This window comes from Phoxinus phoxinus (genome assembly GCF_949152265.1).
Source record: "Phoxinus phoxinus genome assembly, chromosome: 10".
NCBI classification, from domain to species: Eukaryota; Metazoa; Chordata; class Actinopteri; order Cypriniformes; family Leuciscidae; genus Phoxinus; species Phoxinus phoxinus.
The window spans coordinates 32,128,988-32,150,690 of record NC_136885.1 but is presented as its reverse complement, the minus strand read 5'-3'; the positions used below and the strand labels follow the sequence as shown (position 1 = coordinate 32,150,690).

Here is a 21,703-nt window from a genome sequence, read left to right as displayed (position 1 = left end):
TAAATAGTGCGTTTAACTTCCGAACGTTTTGCTCATTAATAAGGCTGCATTTTAATTCACCTTAATCGGGTACATATTTACACAGCATTTTGAAAAAATAGCTATTATATTAATTACATATGTTTTTTCTTTTTACTTTTATTATAAGAGCCAGTAATAGCATCTGCAAACGGAACACTTTAATCACATAATTAATTGCTCAATAGGGCTGGGCTATATTTTTTCGAAGTGAACTAATTCGTTTTTTTGCAGTCGAGCTTCATGTCGAACCATTTTCTCTTCACTTCTGGGACTGTTCGATTAACAGATGAAACTCCAGTAACTGCATCTGTAATATCTGCCAAGCTTGCTTTTTTTAGGACCTGATACGCCACTGTACGCTTGAAATAACAGGCGCTGTAGGCTTTTAGTGCATGTGCGCGTCGGCGGGTGTAACGTTATTGCGCTCAGAAAAGCGCCCGTTAGAACAGCACATCAGCAGCGAATGACATGTTTAACCGGCAAGGCTTTAAAGCACATGCAAATAATTAATTTTTATAAACTACAGTGTCCCGTTCCTCTGCATTTCATGTGAATATACGTCGCGCTGTACAGTATGTTGAGACGGAGGCGCCAGAACTGCAAACTGATAGAATGCACGATCCTACGATATTTATTCAAAAGCAGATCAAGGAGACATTTTAATCATAATATTTGACATAATATTTGACGGTGCCCAGGGCCCCTTAGATGTCCTGGGCCCCTGGGCAATTGCCCAATGGTTAATCCGGCCCTGTTATGTGGCGTTTTGAATGAACTTCTGATAATAAAATATTATCTGATAATGAGAAATTTTTATTTTTCATTCGCTTTTAAGAAGACATGTTGAAATCCTTCGTTTGGTGTCATAATATGATGCCCATATATAGTTGTCAGTCGGATTTAATGGGCGGGATTTATGGTAATTGAGAATGAGCGTGAACGCGCGTTCCATTTACGACAGATTGGAATTCATAACACACACACACACGTTTCACTATCACATCTGACGTTTACGAAGTATTTGTGAATCAGGAGAAGAATTTTCGGGAAGGTCTCTTTACGCGCAGATCACTCACATATTTACTCGTATATTTACGAATGTTTCATGAATGAGGCCCAAAGATTTTAAAATTATTATGTTTTTTTCCCCATCATAATATGTAGATTTAAAAGTCATGTTGATGGTGGTAATGAGCTGAATGATATTCAATCTGCCATAATGAAATATAATAAGATTTAAATATTAAATTAATATGATAAAATGGATATTCCTCATGAATTAATTTTAGATACCTTATGCAAATAAAATCACTGCACACGTACATTGCATAACATAATTAGTTTAATTTACCAGTAACATAAATCTTTGTCAACAGGTTTTTGCATATTGTGATAATATGGCTTTTAATATGTATCAAATAAAAGAAATATATTTATTAGTAGGCGATTCAACCAACACATAAAGGTAATATTTGTATGTTACAGAGAACAGCAGTAGATGAAGCACAGTGGTGTCAAGCAATCTTCCCAGAAAGAGCTTCACATAATCTGGTCAGTACTTCTTGATCTGGGACACTTCATTCAGGTAGGCGATAAACAGCTTGGTTCCCTCGATGTAGTTGTATCTGAAAAATAAAAATAAAACAATGAATGTAACAATGTATCCGCATAAAGAAAAGCACTCCAGCCGACTAAAGAAGATCTACATACCTGCTTATCTTCTCGTTCTGTGAATGAAGGCCGTCGTCAAAGCCTCCGATGGGAAGCATAATGATGCTCTTGCCTATTACATCCTGAAATGTTCTGGCAATGGGAATCGTGCCTCCCTCACGGATCAAGTCAGGCTCTGTGTCAAAAACTACAGGAGAGAAGAACGTCGTTACGTCATTACTCCCTTGATCATTTTATGTTATTAAATGCACAACTGTTCACATTGTGAATCTTGGTTCTAGAAGGTTTTCTTCCCTTGCACTTTCTCCATAAAAAAATTCAACAAGTTCCCAGTTGCTAATAACCGCAACAGTATTTAAAAAAATCCAAACAAAGGTTAAAGACTCTTTAATTAATAACATAATTTGCCATGATTTTTGAGAGCAGATGTCACTGCTTCACAATTTCTTTGTGGAGAAAACACCTAGAATATCCTCTCATTCCCATCAGAATAGAAGTGAAAATTAGGGATTGTACAGCGCAGGACCTCTCATGACCGCTGCTTTTCCGGCTTCAAATAATGGATGTGTGGGATCAGCCAGCCAAGGTTTGGCTCCAATAACCATGGAGACGTTGAGTTTATTGGGACTCTTGCGTTTGGCAAACACTGATCGTAAATATTCTGTCACCTAGGGTTGAAAAGATCCTGTTTAGCTCTAAATGATAGTGTGAACAGTTGGATTTACAGCTTAAAATGAGATTTATCTGCTTTCACCTGTTTTTCAACCGTGGCTGGATCCATTTTAGGTACCTGGCGGATGGAGAACTTAGCTATGACCTTGGCCGGTATGACCGTCTTGGTGCCAGTTGAAGAGAAAGCGCCCTCTATGCCGTGGATAGATACGGTTGGGTGACGCCATCGATGAGCGAGTAAGTCAACCTGATGGGATTGAAGAACAATTGCATGAATTTCTAAAGTAAAAAACAAAGAGTTATACAAGAGTTTCCTATCACAAAGCTCTCGTATGACTCAAGAAGACTTGGAATTATAGAGATAAAATTTTGACATTTTTTATTTTCGGGTGAACTATGCCGATGAAATCAAAATTCAAATTTTTTAGGGAATATTGCAGTGCTTATTAATATAAATGATTTGTCAGTGCACATCGTTATTTTTTCATTCATGCGCCTCATAATCTTGAATTAAACTTCCCCTCCCTCTTGCAGTGACATCTCTTCTCTGATGATGTGTTCACTGGCGTGAGGGCGGGGCAACCTGTCACTCACATAAGATCCACCAATAGCAAACCACAACCATCCAATCAATTGCCAATGGACAAAATCAAGCCCCGCCCTACATTTGTTCTCGTTTGAGAAGCCGTTTCACTCAGATTCACATCACAAAAAGGAAGAAAAGTCGATCGCAACTTTAAAAACTGCCATCTTTTCCCTTGCCTTGTTAGAATACATGAGCTTGTCCATGCCGATGTCTTTCTTGTAGCTCTCCATGTCAAATTCAATGTCTTGATACATCTTCCATTCCTCATCGGAAAGATGTGCGACTGCTTCCCTGATCCCGGGAATGAGGATCTCGCCACTAGGGCTGATGAGTTTGTCTGTGCAAAAAAAGAAAAGAAAAGATAATAATTCTTGATAACTGATGATTGATAATGAGCTGGTAAAATACTAAAGAGCCGAATGTGTTAATACGCACCTAAGATGCCGATCAGGTCTGTCATTGGCTCTATTACTGTTCCTCCATAAACTCCAGAGTGCAAATCCTTCTTGGGTCCCTCCACCTATACCATCATTAAGAAACAAACACGTGTACGGAACATTGCTATTAATTCAAAATGAACCATAAATCAAAAATACTTTAGATCATAAATTAAACAAAGCATCTGACAGGATGCAGACAAACTTAATATATTATGTTGCAAGCAGTGTTGGGTAAGTCACTCTAAAAAAGTATTAATTACTAGGTAGTGTAATTATATAATGTACTAATTACCCTCTAAAAAGCATTGCACTAATTAATGAATTCAAATAAATAATATGAAATTCAATTGCATAAATGATTCTTGAACTGACTAAAGTATACGAGAAAAGATTACATTAAAAACATGCATTTTAACATCAGTCATTCAATTTTGATGTTAAAAATACTATTGTTTCTATATATAATTATTCTATAGTCTATACAATATATTTAATGCAATTACATCAGAAGTAACTGTAATTAAACTACAGAAAAACTAAGAGTTATCCCTTACTTTACTTTTTCAAGGGGAAAATAATTTAATTACTAAGTAATGAGTTACACGCAACACTGGTTGCATGTCAATACTGGTAAACTTATGATTGGTTTTCTTGATATTTTGTGACTTTCTCATGCAAAGTTTCGACACTCTGTGTTGTGAAATGTGCGTATACAATTTATATTTGTGGGTCAATTCGACCCAAATTTTTCATAGTTGTTAAATCCAGTTTAAAAATGCTCTCGTGTTTGTTTGTTTTTTGTAATGTCTGAAAACTATTAATGTTAAACATTTTAACCTTTTTTAGTGAGATTTTTGCCAAATTGTTTTTAATTAAATTAGGGTAAATTTGATCCGCACCATAATGATCGTAACCAGATTTTTTACATTATACAAGGTTTAAGCCACATACACATGTATAAAATATGATTTGATATAAAATATATATATATATATATATATATATATATATATATATATATATATATATATATATATATATGTGATAAAAACTACAAATATCTGGTGATGGCACATGAAGAGCATCTGAAAGGTTTAATCTCGGTACCTGGGCAAAGAAGTAGCAGTTGCCTCTGGTTCCGTAAGTCAGCGCGGGTCGTTTGCTGAGCCAAACACAGTCAGAGATGATGATATAATCTACATCTGAGAAGAATTTGTCTTTCTGGGCCTCAATCATATCATCTAGGCCATTCGAGCCAGTCTCTTCCATTCCCTCAATGATGAATTTAACATTGACAGGCAGCGACTGTAGGACACAGTTTGAACTTCAAACTCTAGACAAAAATTGCATTTGAAGAATTATAACATTTCATTCAATTTCAACCTGTCTTACAATGTTAAGGGCCTTGTAGACCTCCACCGTGTGGATCCAGGCCAACACTGGTGCTTTGTTATCAGATGCTCCTCTTCCATATAGATTTCCTAGGAGTAAACTATACATATTATCTGATTTTCTTGCAGGTCAAAAACCTTTGGTGACAAAAACAAAACAAAAAGTGGAACTTTGGAAAACAAAAAGTGACAATTTTTTAAAGGAAATATTGCAGTATTTACTATAAATCATTTTTCCATGGACATCATAATTATTATTTTTTAAAATCCTTGTAATCTTTAATCAAAGTAACTCCTCCCTCTTGCAGCGACATCTCTTCTATGATGATGTGTTCACTGGCGCGAGAGAGGCGTAACCTGTCACTCACATGAGATCCACCAATAGCAAACCACAACCATCCAATCAATTCCCAATGGACAAAATCAAGCCCCGCCCTACATTTGTTCTTGTTCCATAAGCTGTTTTACATTTGGATATACATCACAATAATAGGGAAGAAAAGATTAACCCAACTTCCATTTCATGTCGACTTTAAAAGTAGCCTAAAGGTTTCATTCAATATCTGGCAAACATTTGGCAAAATTAATCACAGCTATGAAGCATATAGCTAAAGTGATTTTTTGAGTTTTGAGAAAGCAAGACATTTAAACGTCGAAGCTAAACACTTTAAATTGCAGTAACAAGTGACAGGGTTACCATCGATGTCAGTCAGCTCATAAGGTTCTGTTGCCCATCCGTCTTCTTTCTTGGCTGGCTGGACGTCCACGTGACCGTACACGCAAACAGTGCGTTTACTGGGATCACTACCAAACTGAGCTGTGACCACTTTTGGTAGGGCAATTGTGCTTCCGTTGGGGAACTGCAAAAGAGATGAACTGAAGGTTTAACTTTGATGGTTTTATTTCGTTTTTTATCCAAAACTTATTGAACCGTAGTTACATGCATAACTCTCGTTTTAATGAATAGTCGAGCTGTCCAATTTCATTGAGCATGAGTGTGTGTGTGTGCATGATCTCACCGCCTGCGTTCCGACGTCGATCATTTGCACGGTTCCTCCGATGAGCCGGAGTTTTTCTGCAGTCATGTCCATCATTCTGTGCAAGTCGGGTCGCTTTGCAACATCACTGGAGTCGCTCTCCACAGCGACCCACTTTCGCAGTGTCTAAAACAGACAACATAGTTTTTACAGGTAGGTTTTCAAACATGGATTATAAATAAATACTCCTGAAATGAAAATACTCCTTATGTTGTGTCTACAACAGTTATTAATTAGCCTATTAACATTAATTATATTATTAATTTTTAAACTTGATTGAACACACACACACATTCGTGTACATCTATCTTTATGAGGACATTCATTGACAAAATGCAAGCAGTTTACCATAACCTTACCCATCACAACTAAGTGCCCGAACCCTTACCCTAAACCTACCCTTAACCTAATTATAACCTTATCCCTAAAACCAATGACCTTCAAACAGGCCTTTAAATGGGACTCAGAAAGTGAGGACCTGCAAAAATGTCCTCACTACTCTCTTTGTCTTCACTCCAATGGTCTAAAACTCAAACTGGTCCTCACAAAGATAGTTGTACAAGTACACACAGACACACACACACACAGACACACACACACTTGTTCACAGGTGGCATTTCAAACATGGATCATAAATATCATCTAACATGTCTGGAAACACTCCATGTGCCCAACAGTTATAGGAAGTAGGGCTGCACAATATATCGAAATTGTCGAAATATCGCAAATGTATATATCGCAATATGCATATCGCAACAGCTTGCAATAAATGGGGTCATGAACAAAAGACAAACATTTTCTTAGCTTTAATAAGTATCAGGATACTATAATTCATACAGTGAAAACTAAGCAATGTTTTATTTTTATGTTTTATGATTAAGTATCTTTTATTAAATAAACCTAATGTAGGATAACCTGAAACCCTGTGGTTTACACTGATGTTATAATAACACTTCTTATGCTACAGTAAAACACTGATGTTCACTTTCTTGTCATAAAAAGAATGTGAAACACATGTAGGTTATATCATTTTAAATATATTTGAAAGATAATTTGAGTTTATTTTACACACTTTAAGCATTATCGTATCGCATATCGAATATCGCATTATTCTTCAATATCGCACAGCCCTAATAGGAAGTTATGCTACTTGTTTAATTTGAATGTAACTTTTGCATCTTGTTTGCTAAATTCTAATTTAGGAACTGAATTTAAAAAGGAACCTAAGCAGAAATCTATTTCCTTAATCAACATCCTTTGCTGACCACATTAAATCTTCAAAGAAAAGAGTCTTCGCAATTCTCTGTCTTCTTATCTGGAGTTTAAATAAACATCTTCATCTGCTACAATCTGCAACAGACAGTGTTGCATTCCTGCAGAGATAAGATGCATCAATAAAGACACACGTGCCATTCGAGCGTCTACAGATGGATGCTGTCTTTCTGAGCTTTCTTAGCTCACAGTTTGGACACAAGATCACCAGTTATCATATGCAATCTTTAAATTAAAGAACAACTATAACATCCCAACCAATAAATACCTCGATGAATTCGTCTTCATGTGATTTGACATATTGCGTCAACTCCTCAAATTCGAAGGAAGACACTCCTGTCCACAGAAGGAAACAGACTAAACTAATGCTGTTCATCTGTGGAGAGCAAACAGAGTCATCAGCAGAAGACAGACACACCGGCAGAATATTCTTATTCTCAGAATAAGAAATAAAACGTTTTTAAGAGAAATTAAGTGACCTACCGTCTCAAGACGATTTGCTTACAAGGTCCAAAGAGCTCAGCGCAGTCCAGTGCTCTCTCCAGATGAGGCCGTGTTAAATAGTTTTCATCACAGGGAACCTCCCGTCGAGATAAGGTCACTGAAGTCTCCTTTGCATGGAAAAAAACAGCTTATAGCTGCCAAAATGAATTTTCTTGCTGGCAAACACAATCCCTAAAGCAAGGCTGAGTAAACCCCTCACGCTGAGTTCAGTATGGAAGCAGATCAACTACATTCCAAAGCTCAAACACTTAAAGACAAGTGACTCTGTCTGATGAAAGGACAAACATCAATACTTCACTAGATAACCTGACATCTCTTTGAATGCTGGATTTACAACGTTGAGTTAAACTGGAAGATTAAGTTATAGGCCTTGAGTAATTTCAATGATGCAGAGATTTGAAGTTCGAAGCTTATGCAGTGTAAGCCTTATGTTTAAAATGAGATTCTCAGAACGTTATGGCAAGGTTCTCTCAAAGTTACGAACAAACGTTCTTCCAGTAATGTTAATAAAGTGATCTGGTCTTTAAAAAAGTTCTCAAAATGTTAGCACAAGAACAGTATACATTTTTTCCTGAAACGTTTTAGTTGAACATCCGTCTATTTGTTTCAGAATGGAATGTAACATTTTTAAAACATTTTAAAAAATGGATGTTTAAACGTCAAGAGACGTTCTAAACTGAACTTAAAAAACTTAAAACTTAATAGGAACATCAGCAAAATGTTCTCAGACCTTTTTTTTGTTGGATGGTTGTTATGGTGTTCCAGTTTTCTAGGCAATTGCCAATGCATTTTTTTATGTGGTTGCTGAAAAACCACATAAAAATGTTCTTCAACCACATTAAAAAATGCATCAGAATCAGAGTAATTCCTAGAGTTGAGACAGATTTTCTTTATAAGCCTTATTAGTCAAGTATAACCTTTGTTAAACTAACATAATGAGCATGTTGACCATTGAAATCTGGTTTTAATAGATGGGTCATGCCAAGAACATATACCAATTTTGCCATATAGTTGGCAGAACTTCCTGTCTGCCATTTTGATTTTTTTTCACGCTTCTAGGCCATTTGTCTGATTTTCACCAAATTCGAGACAGATCATCTTCAAACCATGCCAGCAAAAAGTTATGGATTTTGTGTTGATAGACAAAACTATTTTTGCATACCCCATCAATGAATTTGATGGCATAATGCCAAACTGCATCTGAATCTGTATCTCCAAAGCAATCTCACAGCAAATTTGTACGTATTATTACTACGTACAATTTTTACAACATTACTTTCGTACGATTTTATACAATTTGTCTAGACCCCAGTGATGGGGAGATTTGGGGCCGGGGTTATGGATAGTCCTTCCTGATGATGACGCTTTTTGAACTTTTTTTTAATTCGTACGAATTAGCCACCTCTCGACCAATATGTAAAATTTACGTGAGATTGAGTTGGTATCTCTGGAAAGATTTGATTTGACACATTGACACCAAACTGTATTTGTGTAATTGCCACCAAACACTGACCATACCAGATCAATTTGGTGTCAGCGCCACCTACAGGTAAAAAGTAATTATGTGTCATAGTGATTGGCTGCGTCCAAAATCGCATACTTTCTTGAGTAGGTATTTTAGTAATTGTTTAGTATGTTCTAGTATGAATGTGTGTAGCCTAGTATGTAATCTGGACTTACTACATCCGCCATTTTGTCATTATCATCCTCAGTTATGTCGCTTCATTGCCATTCATAAAGCCTCTCTCTTGGCCTTATGGGAAAGTAAAGTCTCCATCGTATGATGAACACTTCAGAATCATGCCGGAAGTATCAGGTCATCTCTTTTATGAGTACTGTGAATTTGGTACCTTTTTGTCACATACTGTTTTTCGCCTAGTGTATAGCAGGGAATTTTTTTCCCTGCTATAGGGAAGTGCGATTTCAGATATAGCCTTATTCATGGTCTGACATCTGCTGCTATTAGTTTCAAACTAGTAAACTAATGTAGCTACTGAATGTACTGTGGACAGCCTAGGACAAAAAGCTTCAAAATGCAAATAAACTTTGATGTGTAACTGATTTAATGTCTCAGCAGAATGATTTAAGCCATTTGAACTTTAAACACAGGGGGCCTTATTAGGCGATCAACAATGAACTTTTCTTTAATTGTGTTGACAGGTTCAACATGCAATTAATTCAGAGCATGCAGAATGTTTCCGTTCCTTTTAACTAGTGCATCCTCTGCCAGCATGTTAGATGAGGTAAGTGAACGCTCCAGTGTGCAAAATATACACCATAACACCAATAACTTGTTTTTACAAGCATACGCAAACAGTAAATCCTGCATGTGTTGCATATATGAGTCGGGGTTTCAGAACATTTAAAAAAAAATTATTTTGATATTAAATATGAGTAAATAGATTAGTTCAGTATTCCTGGAATTCTGACCTCTGAAAATTGGATTAGTCAAGAAAGAGATTAACTATAGAGCAAATTCTTTAACATCAAGTTCCTTTAAAAACGTTCAGAAGTTTCAGAGGAATACCACAAGATGATTTTAGGCTTGAAGTTGTCTGATAATAATCATCTACAATCCAGCTTTTATTACGTTATGCCCTTTTATACTACAATAAGGTGACCGTGTATCAGCAAAATATATATCTTATTTCTTATTTCTCATTATATATTTTATAACAGTACCAGTCAAAGGTTTGGAATATGTTTTTGACAGAAGTCTTTTCTGCTCACCAAGGCTGTATTTATTTGATGAAAAATACAGTAAAAACAGTCATATTTTAAAATGTAATTTATTCATTATTACTCCAGTCTTCAGTGTCACATGATCCTTCAGAAATCACTAGGTGGCGATGTCGACTCATTAACAAATTCATCCTCATTCTTTTTGGTTAAAACTACATTTCTTGAATGAAAATGTTTACTACCGGTAATACATTACTCATACATCAGCATACATAGACACTTTTAAGTATGGCTTAAGTACTGTATACAGTATATCATAAACAAATGCGATCTCTCAACTAATTACTTGTTTTTATTTTTGATTCATTTTTATTTTAGAAGATGTTTGAGCCTGATGATTTGGGCCAAAAGTAGTTGCATGATAAAAGCTTCAAAGTCACAGCGCTTTTTCCTAGAAGGACCCTAGAAAAAAGAAAAAAAAAAGATGTCAGAATTTATATGGAAAGGTTATTATGCAAAATAAAAAATAAAATAAAAAAACAGACTTACCTGGTTCAATCACATTCCGTTTCCCCATCAGACCCACAAAAGTCTGGAATTTCTGCCCTGGAAGTCATTTATTTAATGATCAGAAACTACATGATCAGATTTGATTCATACACGATTCAGCATGAGCGGTCACTTTTTCTTTTTCTTTTGATTTTTTTTTTTTTAAGTGACATTCACTTAAATGCACAGATTATAGAACATATAGCCTACTTATAAGTGCAAAAAATCAAACTAAGCAGTTCTGAGGAATTTGATTAGGAAACCTTGACAAAATCTAGCCTACTTACGTCTCCGTGTTATCTGTGATTTTGCTATGAAGAGAAAGCAAACCTAATGTCACCATAATTATTTAACAATATTGATTTAACACACACACACACACACACACACACACACACACACACACACACACACGCACATACCAGATGATCTTTTCCCCATTAGACCGTAAACCTGTTGTAGTTCAGGAGTTCGGCTGACCTTTCCCAACAGTGTCTGTAGCTCCGACTCCAGCAGATTTACCTTCAGATGATATGATTACTTCAGTAATGCAATCAACTGATAATCTTTCATTAGATACTGTTGTTAATTAATCATATATTAATGTAATTGAATATTACATTTCTGTGCAAATGATATCACTTCTATCCATAAATAGAACAACAATGCAAGAGTGAAATCACTAACCTCGTCCGGATACCGGTCATTCATCCAGTTATCCTCATCAGGATTGAAGTTCTGGCACAAAATATCTGTCAAAGCAGACAACAGCAGAAGCATCAGCAGCAAGATCTTCATGATTCAGTTCAGTTGACGGATTACCAGTGACCAGACAAAAATCACCAGTCTGATGACAAACTCTTAGGCTGATAACAGAAACCCAATAGATTCAGACTGGAAGTAAATAACCTGAGCATTGCCTGTGAGGATCCCTTTACTCAGACGTGGTCCGGAGCTCTGTTTAAATAGAGCTGGTGAAATGGGCACATGATGAATCAGGCGGCAATTATAAATTATTAAAAGAAAATTGCTGCTTCACTGGATTATCCCTGTGATATTCATCCAGCATGGGTTTCAGCTATTATTCTAATGATTCTGCATTTGACCTCTGATCGACTCCTGGTTCAGATCCTTTGAGATGCTTGATTCATTTGAAGGAGTCTCAGAATTAGACAGTAACTTTACTTCATGACACTTCATGGTTTTGTTCACTCACTCATTCCACTGATCCTGTGATTGTATCTTGTCCTGGTGCTTGTCTGCATGTGTCAGTGTCTGAACCATGAATGAAGTCATGTAAAGGAACATTCTATTCTATTCTATTCTAAACAAATATTTTATATGTGTTTATCTTGTTATAGTTGATAATTTTAAAAGATTCTTCATCAACTTGAATTTATTTTTCATTTGTTGATTAAATGTTTTATATAATGTTCACTAATATAAATTAGCAATATTTAATCTATTTTATTTCTTAACAATTAGATGATGATTCAGTAATAATGATAAATGTATTAATATAATGTGCTTGTTTATTAATTAATTACATTAATAATTACATTTGAATGTGCATGCTGCACAATAAGCAAGAAAAAGGAAAAATATGATTAAAAAAAATAACCATATATGTGATATGATGGGAAAACAATCTGTATGATGAAATGTAAAAGTGTTGTTGTTGTTAGCTAAAATTATAAATAAAAATATTAGATGAAAAACTTACATTTAAAAATGATGCCTGTGGAACTAATTTAAATAAGTTTAAGTACTACAATTATTAAAACTTAAATAAAAAATAAATTAATGCTAAAATAAATTACAAAAGCACAACATTACTTAAACTTAAACTCAAACTATAAAAAATATAAAAATAGTTTTCTATTTTTATATTTTTTATAGTTTGAGTTTAAGTTTAAGTAATTTTGTGCTTTTGTAATTTATTATAGTTTTCTATTTTTATATTTTTTATAGTTTGAGTTTAAGTTTAAGTAATTTTGTGCTTTTTGTAATTTATTTCTATTTTTATATTTTTTATAGTTTGAGTTTAAGTTTAAGTAATTTTGTGCTTTTGTAAAATATAAAAATCTAACTCAAAATTGTAATTAATACTATAATAGTATTGGCCTAAATAATAGTAAGATAACTAATTAATAATCATTAAAAAAGTATTAAAGATGCCCCCAAGGAAATAACATAAAAGTCTCTGAAATGGATGTCCGATTAAATCAAATGAAATAGTCGTTGCTGTTCTTTCCACTACAGTATTTAAATGTATGATTATTATTTTGCTTAGTAATCTGCTAAGTCTCGTCTCTTATTGGCCATTTGAAGGTGTCACTCAAACCTGACAGGCCTCCGTAGGTCACGCCCCCCGCGTTTATCCATATGAGGAAGAACTTGAATAAAAGTGAAACAATGTAGCTAGATAAACAGTTTCAGGACCGGGCACTTTTACGAACAGCTTAATAGTTCACTTACGTGTTTACGAACAAAGAAATGCCCGTTTTAAATTGAGAATCATGTATTTTTGTCGATTACTGCTGATTTGTTTTTATATGTTATATTTATGCGTTGCGTTTCGTGCAAATGCAACGACGACGAGAAATGCGAAATCGTTTGATAATCTGGAGCACATAGACTCTGTAGAGCAGAATGCGGGTCACACCAGATCCAGAGGAAGGTCCAGTGAAGGTCTCGGGGGGTTTGAACCTGGTGATCCTGCTCCTGCCTTCCAGGTTCAAACTCTGGATGGAGTGTTTGTTTACAATCCCCAGAATGAGTCGAGGCGCGCGCTCATCGTGCACGCGTTCACTAATAAGTCCGCGTTTTTGGAGTGTCTGTGGACGTGGAGCGAGTCTCTGTCGGACCTGGTGGAGTATCTGCCGTCCAACACCGAGGTCCTGCTCCTGTCCCTGGATGAGACTGCAGTGCAGGACTCGCTCTGGATGAGGGAACAGGTGTACAGAGCCGCTGCACACAGGTACTGACACGCACACGCACACACAGACCGGGCTATTGTTCAGTATCAGAGGACCGTTATATTTCCTCCTTCTGATACTATCACTGTACATGTGCAGTATTTATTTATTTAAAAAAGTCCCAGATTTGATGATTTTGGACATTACGGTAATAGTGTCGCATTCTTTACATTAGCCTACTTTGGAGAACCATTTAAATATCATAATATGCGAATATGTAAACATTCAATAGATAGATTTCTAAAGACAGAAACAGACAGACCAAGCTTTTTTTAATTCCTACATTTATTTATTTAATAATTTATTTATCCATCCATCCATCCATCCATCCTTCCTTTCTTAATTCCTTCCATCCTTCCTTCCTTCCTTCCTTCCTTCCTTCCTTCCTTCCTTCCTTCCTTCCTTCCTTCCATTAAAATTTCCATCCATTCTTCCTTCCTTCAAATTTCCATCCATTCATTTTTCTTTCAATCCTTCCATCATCGAGTGACACTGACAGGCGCATAGCGGTGACAGGTCGAGTGACAGCCGCCGGTGGCAGCTGCCCCTGCCACTGAAAGATTTTACCCTTACTGCAAATTTATTTCCTTCCTTCCAAAAAGTACTAGGTTTTACTATGATTTTAGGACATCATGGTAATAGGATATATCCAGCGCATATCAAAGTACGGTATTACCATCTGACACCATGACTGTAGCACTGTACCACTACAGTATCAAAAAATTGTCATTTAAGGCATTAATAAATTAACATTAAGACATTTCCTCTTTTAGAGGAAAAGAGATCTTGTCCAGACTGCATTTCTCTCCTACGCCTGTGTTCACTCTGGGAAACTGGATACCCAGAGTTCTGTACTCATGGGGGTGCGGTGGTCACAACTGTGGCCTCGCTCAGGTGCTTTTCTCCTCTCCAGGTGAGTGTGGATGTCTTGATGTGATCACATGACTTGGTTGTACTATGTTGTCATACTGGTTTTCGTCATTTCTTAAATATTCACTAGATAACTGATACACTCTGGATTTGCAGACTGGAGAATACCGCTGATCGCCAAGCGCCTGAATGCCCGATATGACTGGCTGAATGGCCGCTGGGGTGCAGATCCATACAGATTGCTGGATGCAGGGGATGGTTGTGAACCTGTGACGTCTGTCAAAGGTGCTGTCGCATGGGTGTCTGAGGGTGGCTGCTCTTTTTTCAAAAAGGTGAGCTACATGAGCAAGGCAACATGGATGTTTGTTCAAGACACAAGATACGGCCCGATTAACAATGTTTTTGAATGTTTAAGATAAAAAACATGGCTGAATCCAATGCTACTGGGGTGCTGGTGTATGCCTTGCCCGGGAATCCCATACAGGACATGAACTGCTCCGGAGACGAATGTTCCACCTCGCTCAACATACCTGCGTCTATGCTTCATATTGAACCCTCTGTCATGCAAGCCCTACGGTGAGCAAATAGTTTATAGCCCATGACTGGGCTCATAGTGAGAAAGATGGATTGTTTGTTCTTCTTTTACCGCTGGGTTAACATCAGACCCGTCGCCAGACCTCAGTCTTAAGGGGGGCATATGAAATGCATGGGAGGGCACAATTATTATTAATTTATAATAACCGTAAACTCTATAAAATAAATAAATAAAACATCTCCAGATGGGCACAAACATTTTTGGGGGTGGGGGCGGGGGCGGGCCCGCCCATAGCGATGGCCGTGGTTAACATAATCATGAATTTTTAAATTCCATATTTTTAATCACTTTATTCTGGGTTTGTAATTAATTCCTGGTACTCAGATTTTGATATTTCACTCTGTACATCTGTAATCTCAGGGTTAATCTAATTAATCTTGATTGATTTTGCACCCTGATTTGTTATTGACAGTATTTTAATGTATTTTATGTATGTAGCTGTACTCTTGGGTATAGCTAATGGGGACCCAAATAAAATAATAATAAAAAATAAAAAAATTGTTCATTTAAATTAAGCTGAAATAAAATTTAAATAACATTGGTTCTTCTTTACATATTGGAAATGCTGTAATGTACTTCCACCAATAAATAACATTGTTTATTCCTTACCGCAATTAATTCATGTGCCATCATGTTCAAGTATTTTTAAGTAGTTTTTTTAGATGCTGCAACCAAACAGTGTGTTACTGATACTGCAACCAAACAACCTCAAGTTCGATAAAAACACAGAGTCAATCACTAAGCGAGGACAACAAAGAATCCACTTGATGCGGAAGCTAAATTCTTTCAATGTATCTCAAAGGATCTTATGTAACTTTTATTATTCATTTATTGAAAGCCTTTTAACATTTTCTTTTACCTGCTGGTTTTATGGATTGTCTGTGAGAGACAAGAATAGCCTCAGCATCATTGTTAAAATCTTAAATTTTATTCCCTCTGCCATCAGGTTTTTAAATACTGTTGACAGCAGCAACTAGATATGTGCCAGGCATTGCAAACCTCTGGATTTATTATTCATTATTATTTATTATGATCTATTTATTATTATTTATCAACTTGAACGTTGGTTCTGAATGCTTGACTAAGTGTTTTTCTTCTTGTCTTGTTGATATGACTAGTAGGCTAAAACTGAATTGCCCTACGGGGATAAATAAAGTTGTTTGAATTGAATTGAATTGTTAAAGTTTCTCTGTCTTTAACCCAGGTTAACCTAAGGTTAAAAATAGTTGAAAAGTCTTATACATTTGAAAATATCTGTGTGAATTCTCAGCCTCTACTATGCCTTAATTGTGTCATTTAAAGTCTAATCAGTGTTTTTTTTATGTATTTTTTTTATTATGTGAATTGTTTGCAATAGAAAGGGGCGTCCTGTGAATGTAACGTTCCAGATCACACCTTCACCAAACTTCTTCTTTGGGATCGACCAGAAGGGGGCGCTGTCCGAGATGGGCTGGTTTCTCTACCCAACCTTTAGATTCATGGCCTGGCAGGCTCAGTGGTAAGATCTGTTGGGCGAAATATTTATATCCTTTGTCAAAAATATTTTGGAGTTATTGGACGATGCTGATAATCTTAACTTTGCTAAGTATTGGTTTGTCTTAAAATCCAGCTCACATTTATGTAATCCTGTAGGTTCACATTCAAAGAGGCTTTGCAGGAGCGGCTAAGTCGGCCCGCCATTATATTACCTGTGTTTGAGCGTCATCTGATGCAGGGAGAGACGGGCGCTCAGGCAGTGGTGGATCTTCCCGCAGGTTTGAGCTTCACATTAGTAGCATCTACCAACGCAGGCCTGTCATTCAAAACTAGACATCAGAATTTTTGTCCTGCTTTTCTTTATAGACATTTCAAATTATGATGTTCTGGAGTTGGACGCCTCCCTGTCCTGTCCCGGCCGCAGGGACGAGACATGTGCTCACTGGGATCACACTGTACAGCTGTACATATGCTGCGATCATACCAGCCCTTACTGCAACCTGGAGCTCGGGCGCTGGATAACGGCCTTCCGCAGGTACTTGAACTGGATCGTTGCTATTCTTTCTATACCATCATTTTGGACCATTTTTGAATTTATTAGTCCGTGTGCTACTATTTGAAAATGTTTGTGACTATCTTTACAGAGGCACAGGTCATTGGCTGACGGATGTGTCCCCTTTAATTCCCCTGCTAAATAACAAGAAGTGTTCCTTCAGCATGAAGACTGCGCCGTGGGCGATGCCATGGATGACGTCTCTCAATCTACGCTTTAGTCACAGCAACCAGACAGGTCAGAACATTGCACTACAGGTCATAAAAGCATTCAGTGTGGCACATTTGTGCAAGGTCTTTAAATCAACTGGTGTTTTGGTGGATGTGTAAAGTCAGTTAAGCATATTAGCTATAAACATGTTCCACTAATGCTTCACAAACACAAAGCGATGCAATATTTTTTCTGTTCTCATTGTGAACAGCATACGCTATTGGTCAAAGGTTCAAAGATAAAAAATAAAAAAAAGGAAATAAATATTTTATTCAGCATGGGCTCATTAAATCAAAGTGACAGTAAAGACATTTATAATTTGTATTTCAAATAAATGCTGTTCTTTTGAACTTTCTATTCATCAAAGAATCCTGACAAAAATATGGTTTCCTCAAAAATATGAAGCAGCACAACTGAGATTTCTTACGGATCATGTAACAGAAGAGTGGAGTAATAATGCTGAAAATTCAGCTCTGAAACAGGAATAAATTACATTGTAAAATTCAAGAGAGAACCGTTCTTTTAAATCATAATAATTTTTATAGTTTTTCCTCTTTTTCATTTTTTTTTTACTGAATAAATGCAGCCTTAATTAGCATAAAGGCCCAATATACTTTAAGAAAAATCGAAGAACAAAGTAATGTGATATCATTTCAAACAAAATCAGGCCAAAACGAAGTTCGTTTCGGGAGTTTGAAACACTTTGCCAAAGTGAACTTTCCGTAAACAAATTACCGCTCTGGGGTGCGTTTCCCAAAGCCAACTATGGTCGCAAGTTCTGTCGTTTCCAATAGAGTTCAATGGAACTTGCGACCATAGTTGGCTAACGATGCTTTTGGGAAACGCACCCCTGGCTGGTTATTACCATTGAGCTACAATTGGTCCCTGGTGATGATGTAATAGGTGGGTGTGGCTCTGAGGCTCCACCTTCTTTGACGTGGAAATCTTCTCCAGAACATAAGATGAAATATTTGCATACACACCCTGACCCAATATTTCCCTGGAAAGAACATCTCGAAGACTAATTTATAGTATGCAGCTGTAAAAGCTGTTGCTCACCCACACATGTTCTATCAAGTCATCCTCAAAGGAACCATGTACCTTACAGAGAACGTCAGTCTGTTACTTCAGCTTCCTGCACACTTCTAGTTTATACATGTAATAAGTATTTAAAGGTCATTATATCGTTGCTCTATTTTTAGTGCACTTGCAGGAAATCATAAACGCACTATTCTTGGAAGCTGGATTTAGGGGCTTTGCTGTTTCCCAAAATACATCAATGTTACAATTTCAGTTACTGTAGTAATAAACCTTAAGTAGTTTGCAGAGGGAAGAGGACATCTGTTATGAATATTGACACCATCTGTGATTGTCTTCTTCACAGGTAATTACTCGGAGAGCTTGTACCCTTTCAAGGTAACGTCGCTCTTCTCTGGTGGGACGTTTGACAAAGACTATAACAGCAGATACCAAGAGATCAAGTTCAGTCTTCCAGCTTCAACAAAGAAGGTGATCAATGATTATTATTATTTATAATAATAATACCAACAACAACAATAATATATATATATTTTAATAAAACTGTAAATTAAAATGTAAAAAGTTTCCATGAATTGAATATGTATTTGTGTGTGTGTGCTGGAATATCAGGTGGAGTTATACGCCGTTATCACGGCTCACGGATCTGACGAGAACTTCTGCGGGGAATTTTGTGTGACATCACACCACTTCCTGATCAACAGAGCCATCAATAACACACTCATATTTGAGTCAGCTGGTTAGTAGGACCAGGGTGGCAGGATGGTTGGAGTGTGACACTTGATAACATTTTATCACATGAATTAAAGTGATGTGCTCACACTGTGCCTGTGAGTAAAACAGATGTTCATTTCTGGGTAGGATCGCCCCTGGGCTGTGCCATGCGGGTACCTGAAGGAGGAGTGCCCAATGAACATGGTACCTGGTTGTACGGCCGCGGAGGCTGGTGCGACGGGCTCCAGGTGGATCCGTGGAGGACCGACATCACTTCCCAGGTACAATAAACTGGAGCAGAACATGAAATATGATGAGGTCTTGAAACAACAATGACTATATTTACATGTACACCAATAATGTGATTATTTTATTGATGTAATCAGAGTAAGGACTTAATCACAAGCCGCGTTTCCATTACCGTTCAAATTGCGCAAATTGAAATTACGAATTAAAAATACGCTCAATGGAAACACGTACATTTTGCAAAAACTCACATTTATCGCAAAAAAGTTTTTACGCTCGCATTAGGTTGTTTTTCAGGCAATTCGAAAAAGAAATATTTCACAAAACTGCAATGGAAACAGTTTTTGCGCATTTACAGTCACCTGACGTAATGACGCGGTGTGTTCGGACAGAATACGAGACAGAGTTGTTTATTAAATTCATAAAAGAAAAAAAGATTTACAGGAATACTGGATTCTAAACCTCAAAGAAATGACATTTACAACAAATCGCAAAAGTTTTGCGCAAATCTGTAATGGAAACTTTTATATACATTTTTATTACAAATCTATTGTAAGATTTTCCATGACATGAGAAAACACAAAGAACTGTGGTTATTTTTACCTCTATTATTCACATATCCCAATGCACAGCACAGATAATGAAGTCTCGTACAGTGAAGGACAGGTGTGTGTGAAGGACAGGTGTGTGTGTGAAGTACAGGTGTGTGTGTGTGTGAAGTACAGGTGTGTGTGTGTGAAGTACAGTGTTAATGGCCACTTTTTTAATCTACTTGCTTCAAGTGCAAAACATAGACTATTTAATTTTTTTCGGTGATGTGCCTTTTAAATGTCTCCATTTGAACGTTTTCCTCCATCAATATACTACATCATATTAATGTTGCACAGCATTGTCAACATAATCTCAGTTTCTTCAGCACCCCAAAAATGTGATGCCTTTTTATCACCATGTTTATAAGCAAATGACAACATCATCCACGTACGTCACAAGCACATGCACACTTTGGTCAGGGTGGAATAGATACGATTAAAGTGTTTACACGCCTGTTTATTGTGATTAAAATCAGCATACCATATATTACACTACTATTATGGTTGCTACGGTTATGAGCTTAATCACATCAATTTGATCAAAGTATTGTGTTTACATGAGGTAAATCATATTGCCTGAATGTCATTGTTGTCACATTATTAGGGTGCATGTAAATGTAGTCAGTGTAACGTGTTACTGTTTCTTAGTGCAACTATAAAGTAGGTCAGGCTGTTCTAATGATTTATGTGATGCATGATGTGTTAATGATTTAAAAGCATTTTGTTCTTCTCACAGCTGGACATGAGTGGAACCAATTCTGTCCTTTACTTTGGACTCTATGAGGGGCGTAACCCAGATCCAAAGACTGACCCGGGGTACATTATTATGTACTCCTATCTAGTGTTTTATAAATGATTTTACACATCTGCAAAAAAAAAATTCTCACTTGAATCTTTAATTTTTGACAGCATTGATTATTTATTTTTCTTCATTTTTGTTTGAATGATTCATGTTAATTTGAGTATTTCCTCATGCTGCTCTTTTTTTTTTAACCAAAAAGTTATTTTTGTTTATACTGTATGTGCAATCTGACATTATTAAAAATATCAAACTTTTACTACAGTTGACTACTGAGATTACACTCTGGATGGGATTTTAAAAAACACATAAATTGAGAGATATTTTGGTAACACTTTTCAATAAGGTTTCATTTGTCAACTTGTTAACATGAACTAAGATTTAAAAAGACTTTTACAGCATTTATTAAAATTCAAAATTTACTAATACATTTTCAAAATCCAAGGTTGTATTTTGTTAACGTTAGTTAACTAACATGAACAAACAATGAACAGCTGGATTTTTATTAACAAATATGAATAAATACTGTAACAATTGTTCGTTCATGTTAACAAATGAGACCTGATTGTAAAGTGTTACTGATATTTTTCAAATAAATAGTTTGTCTTGAGAGACACATCAGTCTCACTGAGGCAATTTATTTGTATTTCTAGCCTGGCTTCTGCAAAACCTAGTGAGTTAGGCAGCATTTTAAGGCATCATAGGCGATCGCAATGCAAAGGCTGTTCCAGGAAGTATGATTATGCTGTTTTCTAAAATACTTGCTTCTTCTGGCCCTCCTTTGTGAGGAAAAAATCCCATAATGCATT

At 36.3% G+C, this 21,703-nt stretch overlaps 3 protein-coding genes and 1 long non-coding RNA gene across 6 annotated transcripts; 2 read left to right on the top strand and 2 right to left on the bottom strand.

Annotated features, from left to right (window-relative positions):
• Positions 1–1,346: 1,346 nt before the first annotated feature.
• On the bottom strand, positions 1,347–7,654 carry cndp1 (carnosine dipeptidase 1). The gene is made up of 12 exons (XM_079625954.1): positions 7,574–7,654; positions 7,359–7,466; positions 5,801–5,944; positions 5,479–5,641; positions 4,783–4,871; positions 4,498–4,695; positions 3,386–3,470; positions 3,127–3,287; positions 2,447–2,611; positions 2,219–2,360; positions 1,732–1,879; positions 1,347–1,646 (listed from the first exon to the last, which is right to left on the bottom strand). The coding sequence occupies exons 2-12, from the start codon at positions 7,464–7,466 to the stop codon at positions 1,574–1,576; spliced, it is 1,476 nt and encodes a 491-aa protein (XP_079482080.1). The 5' UTR covers positions 7,574–7,654; the 3' UTR covers positions 1,347–1,573.
• Positions 2,478–12,147, top strand: LOC307005618. 2 transcript variants are annotated; one of them, XR_013799311.1, is made up of 3 exons: positions 2,478–2,601; positions 9,755–9,837; positions 11,541–11,662. It is a non-coding gene; the product is annotated as an uncharacterized lncRNA (long non-coding RNA). The 2 variants fall into 2 exon arrangements; XR_013799310.1 differs by lacking the exon at positions 2,478–2,601 and adding an exon at positions 5,456–5,971 and having other exon boundaries at positions 11,484–12,147.
• On the bottom strand, positions 10,598–12,147 carry LOC307005617 (uncharacterized protein; the record flags this gene model as incomplete). Of its 2 annotated transcripts, XM_079625955.1 has the most annotated exons (6): positions 10,598–10,738; positions 10,826–10,882; positions 11,113–11,136; positions 11,248–11,347; positions 11,513–11,577; positions 12,042–12,147. In XM_079625955.1, 6 exons carry the CDS (start codon positions 12,088–12,090, stop codon positions 10,728–10,730), a joined length of 306 nt encoding a protein of 101 aa, XP_079482081.1. In that variant the 3' UTR covers positions 10,598–10,727. The 2 variants fall into 2 exon arrangements, with proteins under 2 accessions (XP_079482081.1, XP_079482082.1); XM_079625956.1 differs by lacking the exon at positions 12,042–12,147 and having other exon boundaries at positions 11,513–11,623.
• A 998-nt stretch (positions 12,148–13,145) lies between these two features.
• LOC307005615 (uncharacterized protein) lies at positions 13,146–21,159 on the top strand. The gene is made up of 12 exons (XM_079625953.1): positions 13,146–13,805; positions 14,577–14,716; positions 14,830–15,005; positions 15,089–15,249; positions 16,626–16,766; positions 16,901–17,022; positions 17,111–17,279; positions 17,389–17,534; positions 18,892–19,016; positions 19,158–19,284; positions 19,407–19,540; positions 20,832–21,159. Exons 1-12 carry the CDS (start codon positions 13,345–13,347, stop codon positions 20,949–20,951), a joined length of 2,022 nt encoding a protein of 673 aa, XP_079482079.1. The 5' UTR covers positions 13,146–13,344; the 3' UTR covers positions 20,952–21,159.
• The last annotated feature ends 544 nt before the right edge of the window (positions 21,160–21,703 follow it).

Bases quoted from the DNA above. Each gene is read 5' to 3' on its own strand.
- LOC307005615 (XM_079625953.1), top strand. From the start codon at position 13,345: ATGTATTTTTGTCGATTACTGCTGATTTGTTTTTATATGTTATATTTA. The intron at 14,717-14,829 runs GTGAGTGTGGAT...CTGGATTTGCAG, and splicing joins GGTGCTTTTCTCCTCTCCAG to ACTGGAGAATACCGCTGATC. The intron at 15,250-16,625 runs GTGAGCAAATAG...TGTTTGCAATAG, and splicing joins TCTGTCATGCAAGCCCTACG to AAAGGGGCGTCCTGTGAATG.
- cndp1 (XM_079625954.1), bottom strand. From the start codon at position 7,466: ATGAACAGCATTAGTTTAGTCTGTTTCCTTCTGTGGACAGGAGTGTCT. The intron at 4,696-4,782 runs GTAAGACAGGTT...TGTGTCCTACAG, and splicing joins TCTACAAGGCCCTTAACATT to TCGCTGCCTGTCAATGTTAA. The intron at 2,361-2,446 runs GTGAAAGCAGAT...TTTCAACCCTAG, and splicing joins CAGCCACGGTTGAAAAACAG to GTGACAGAATATTTACGATC.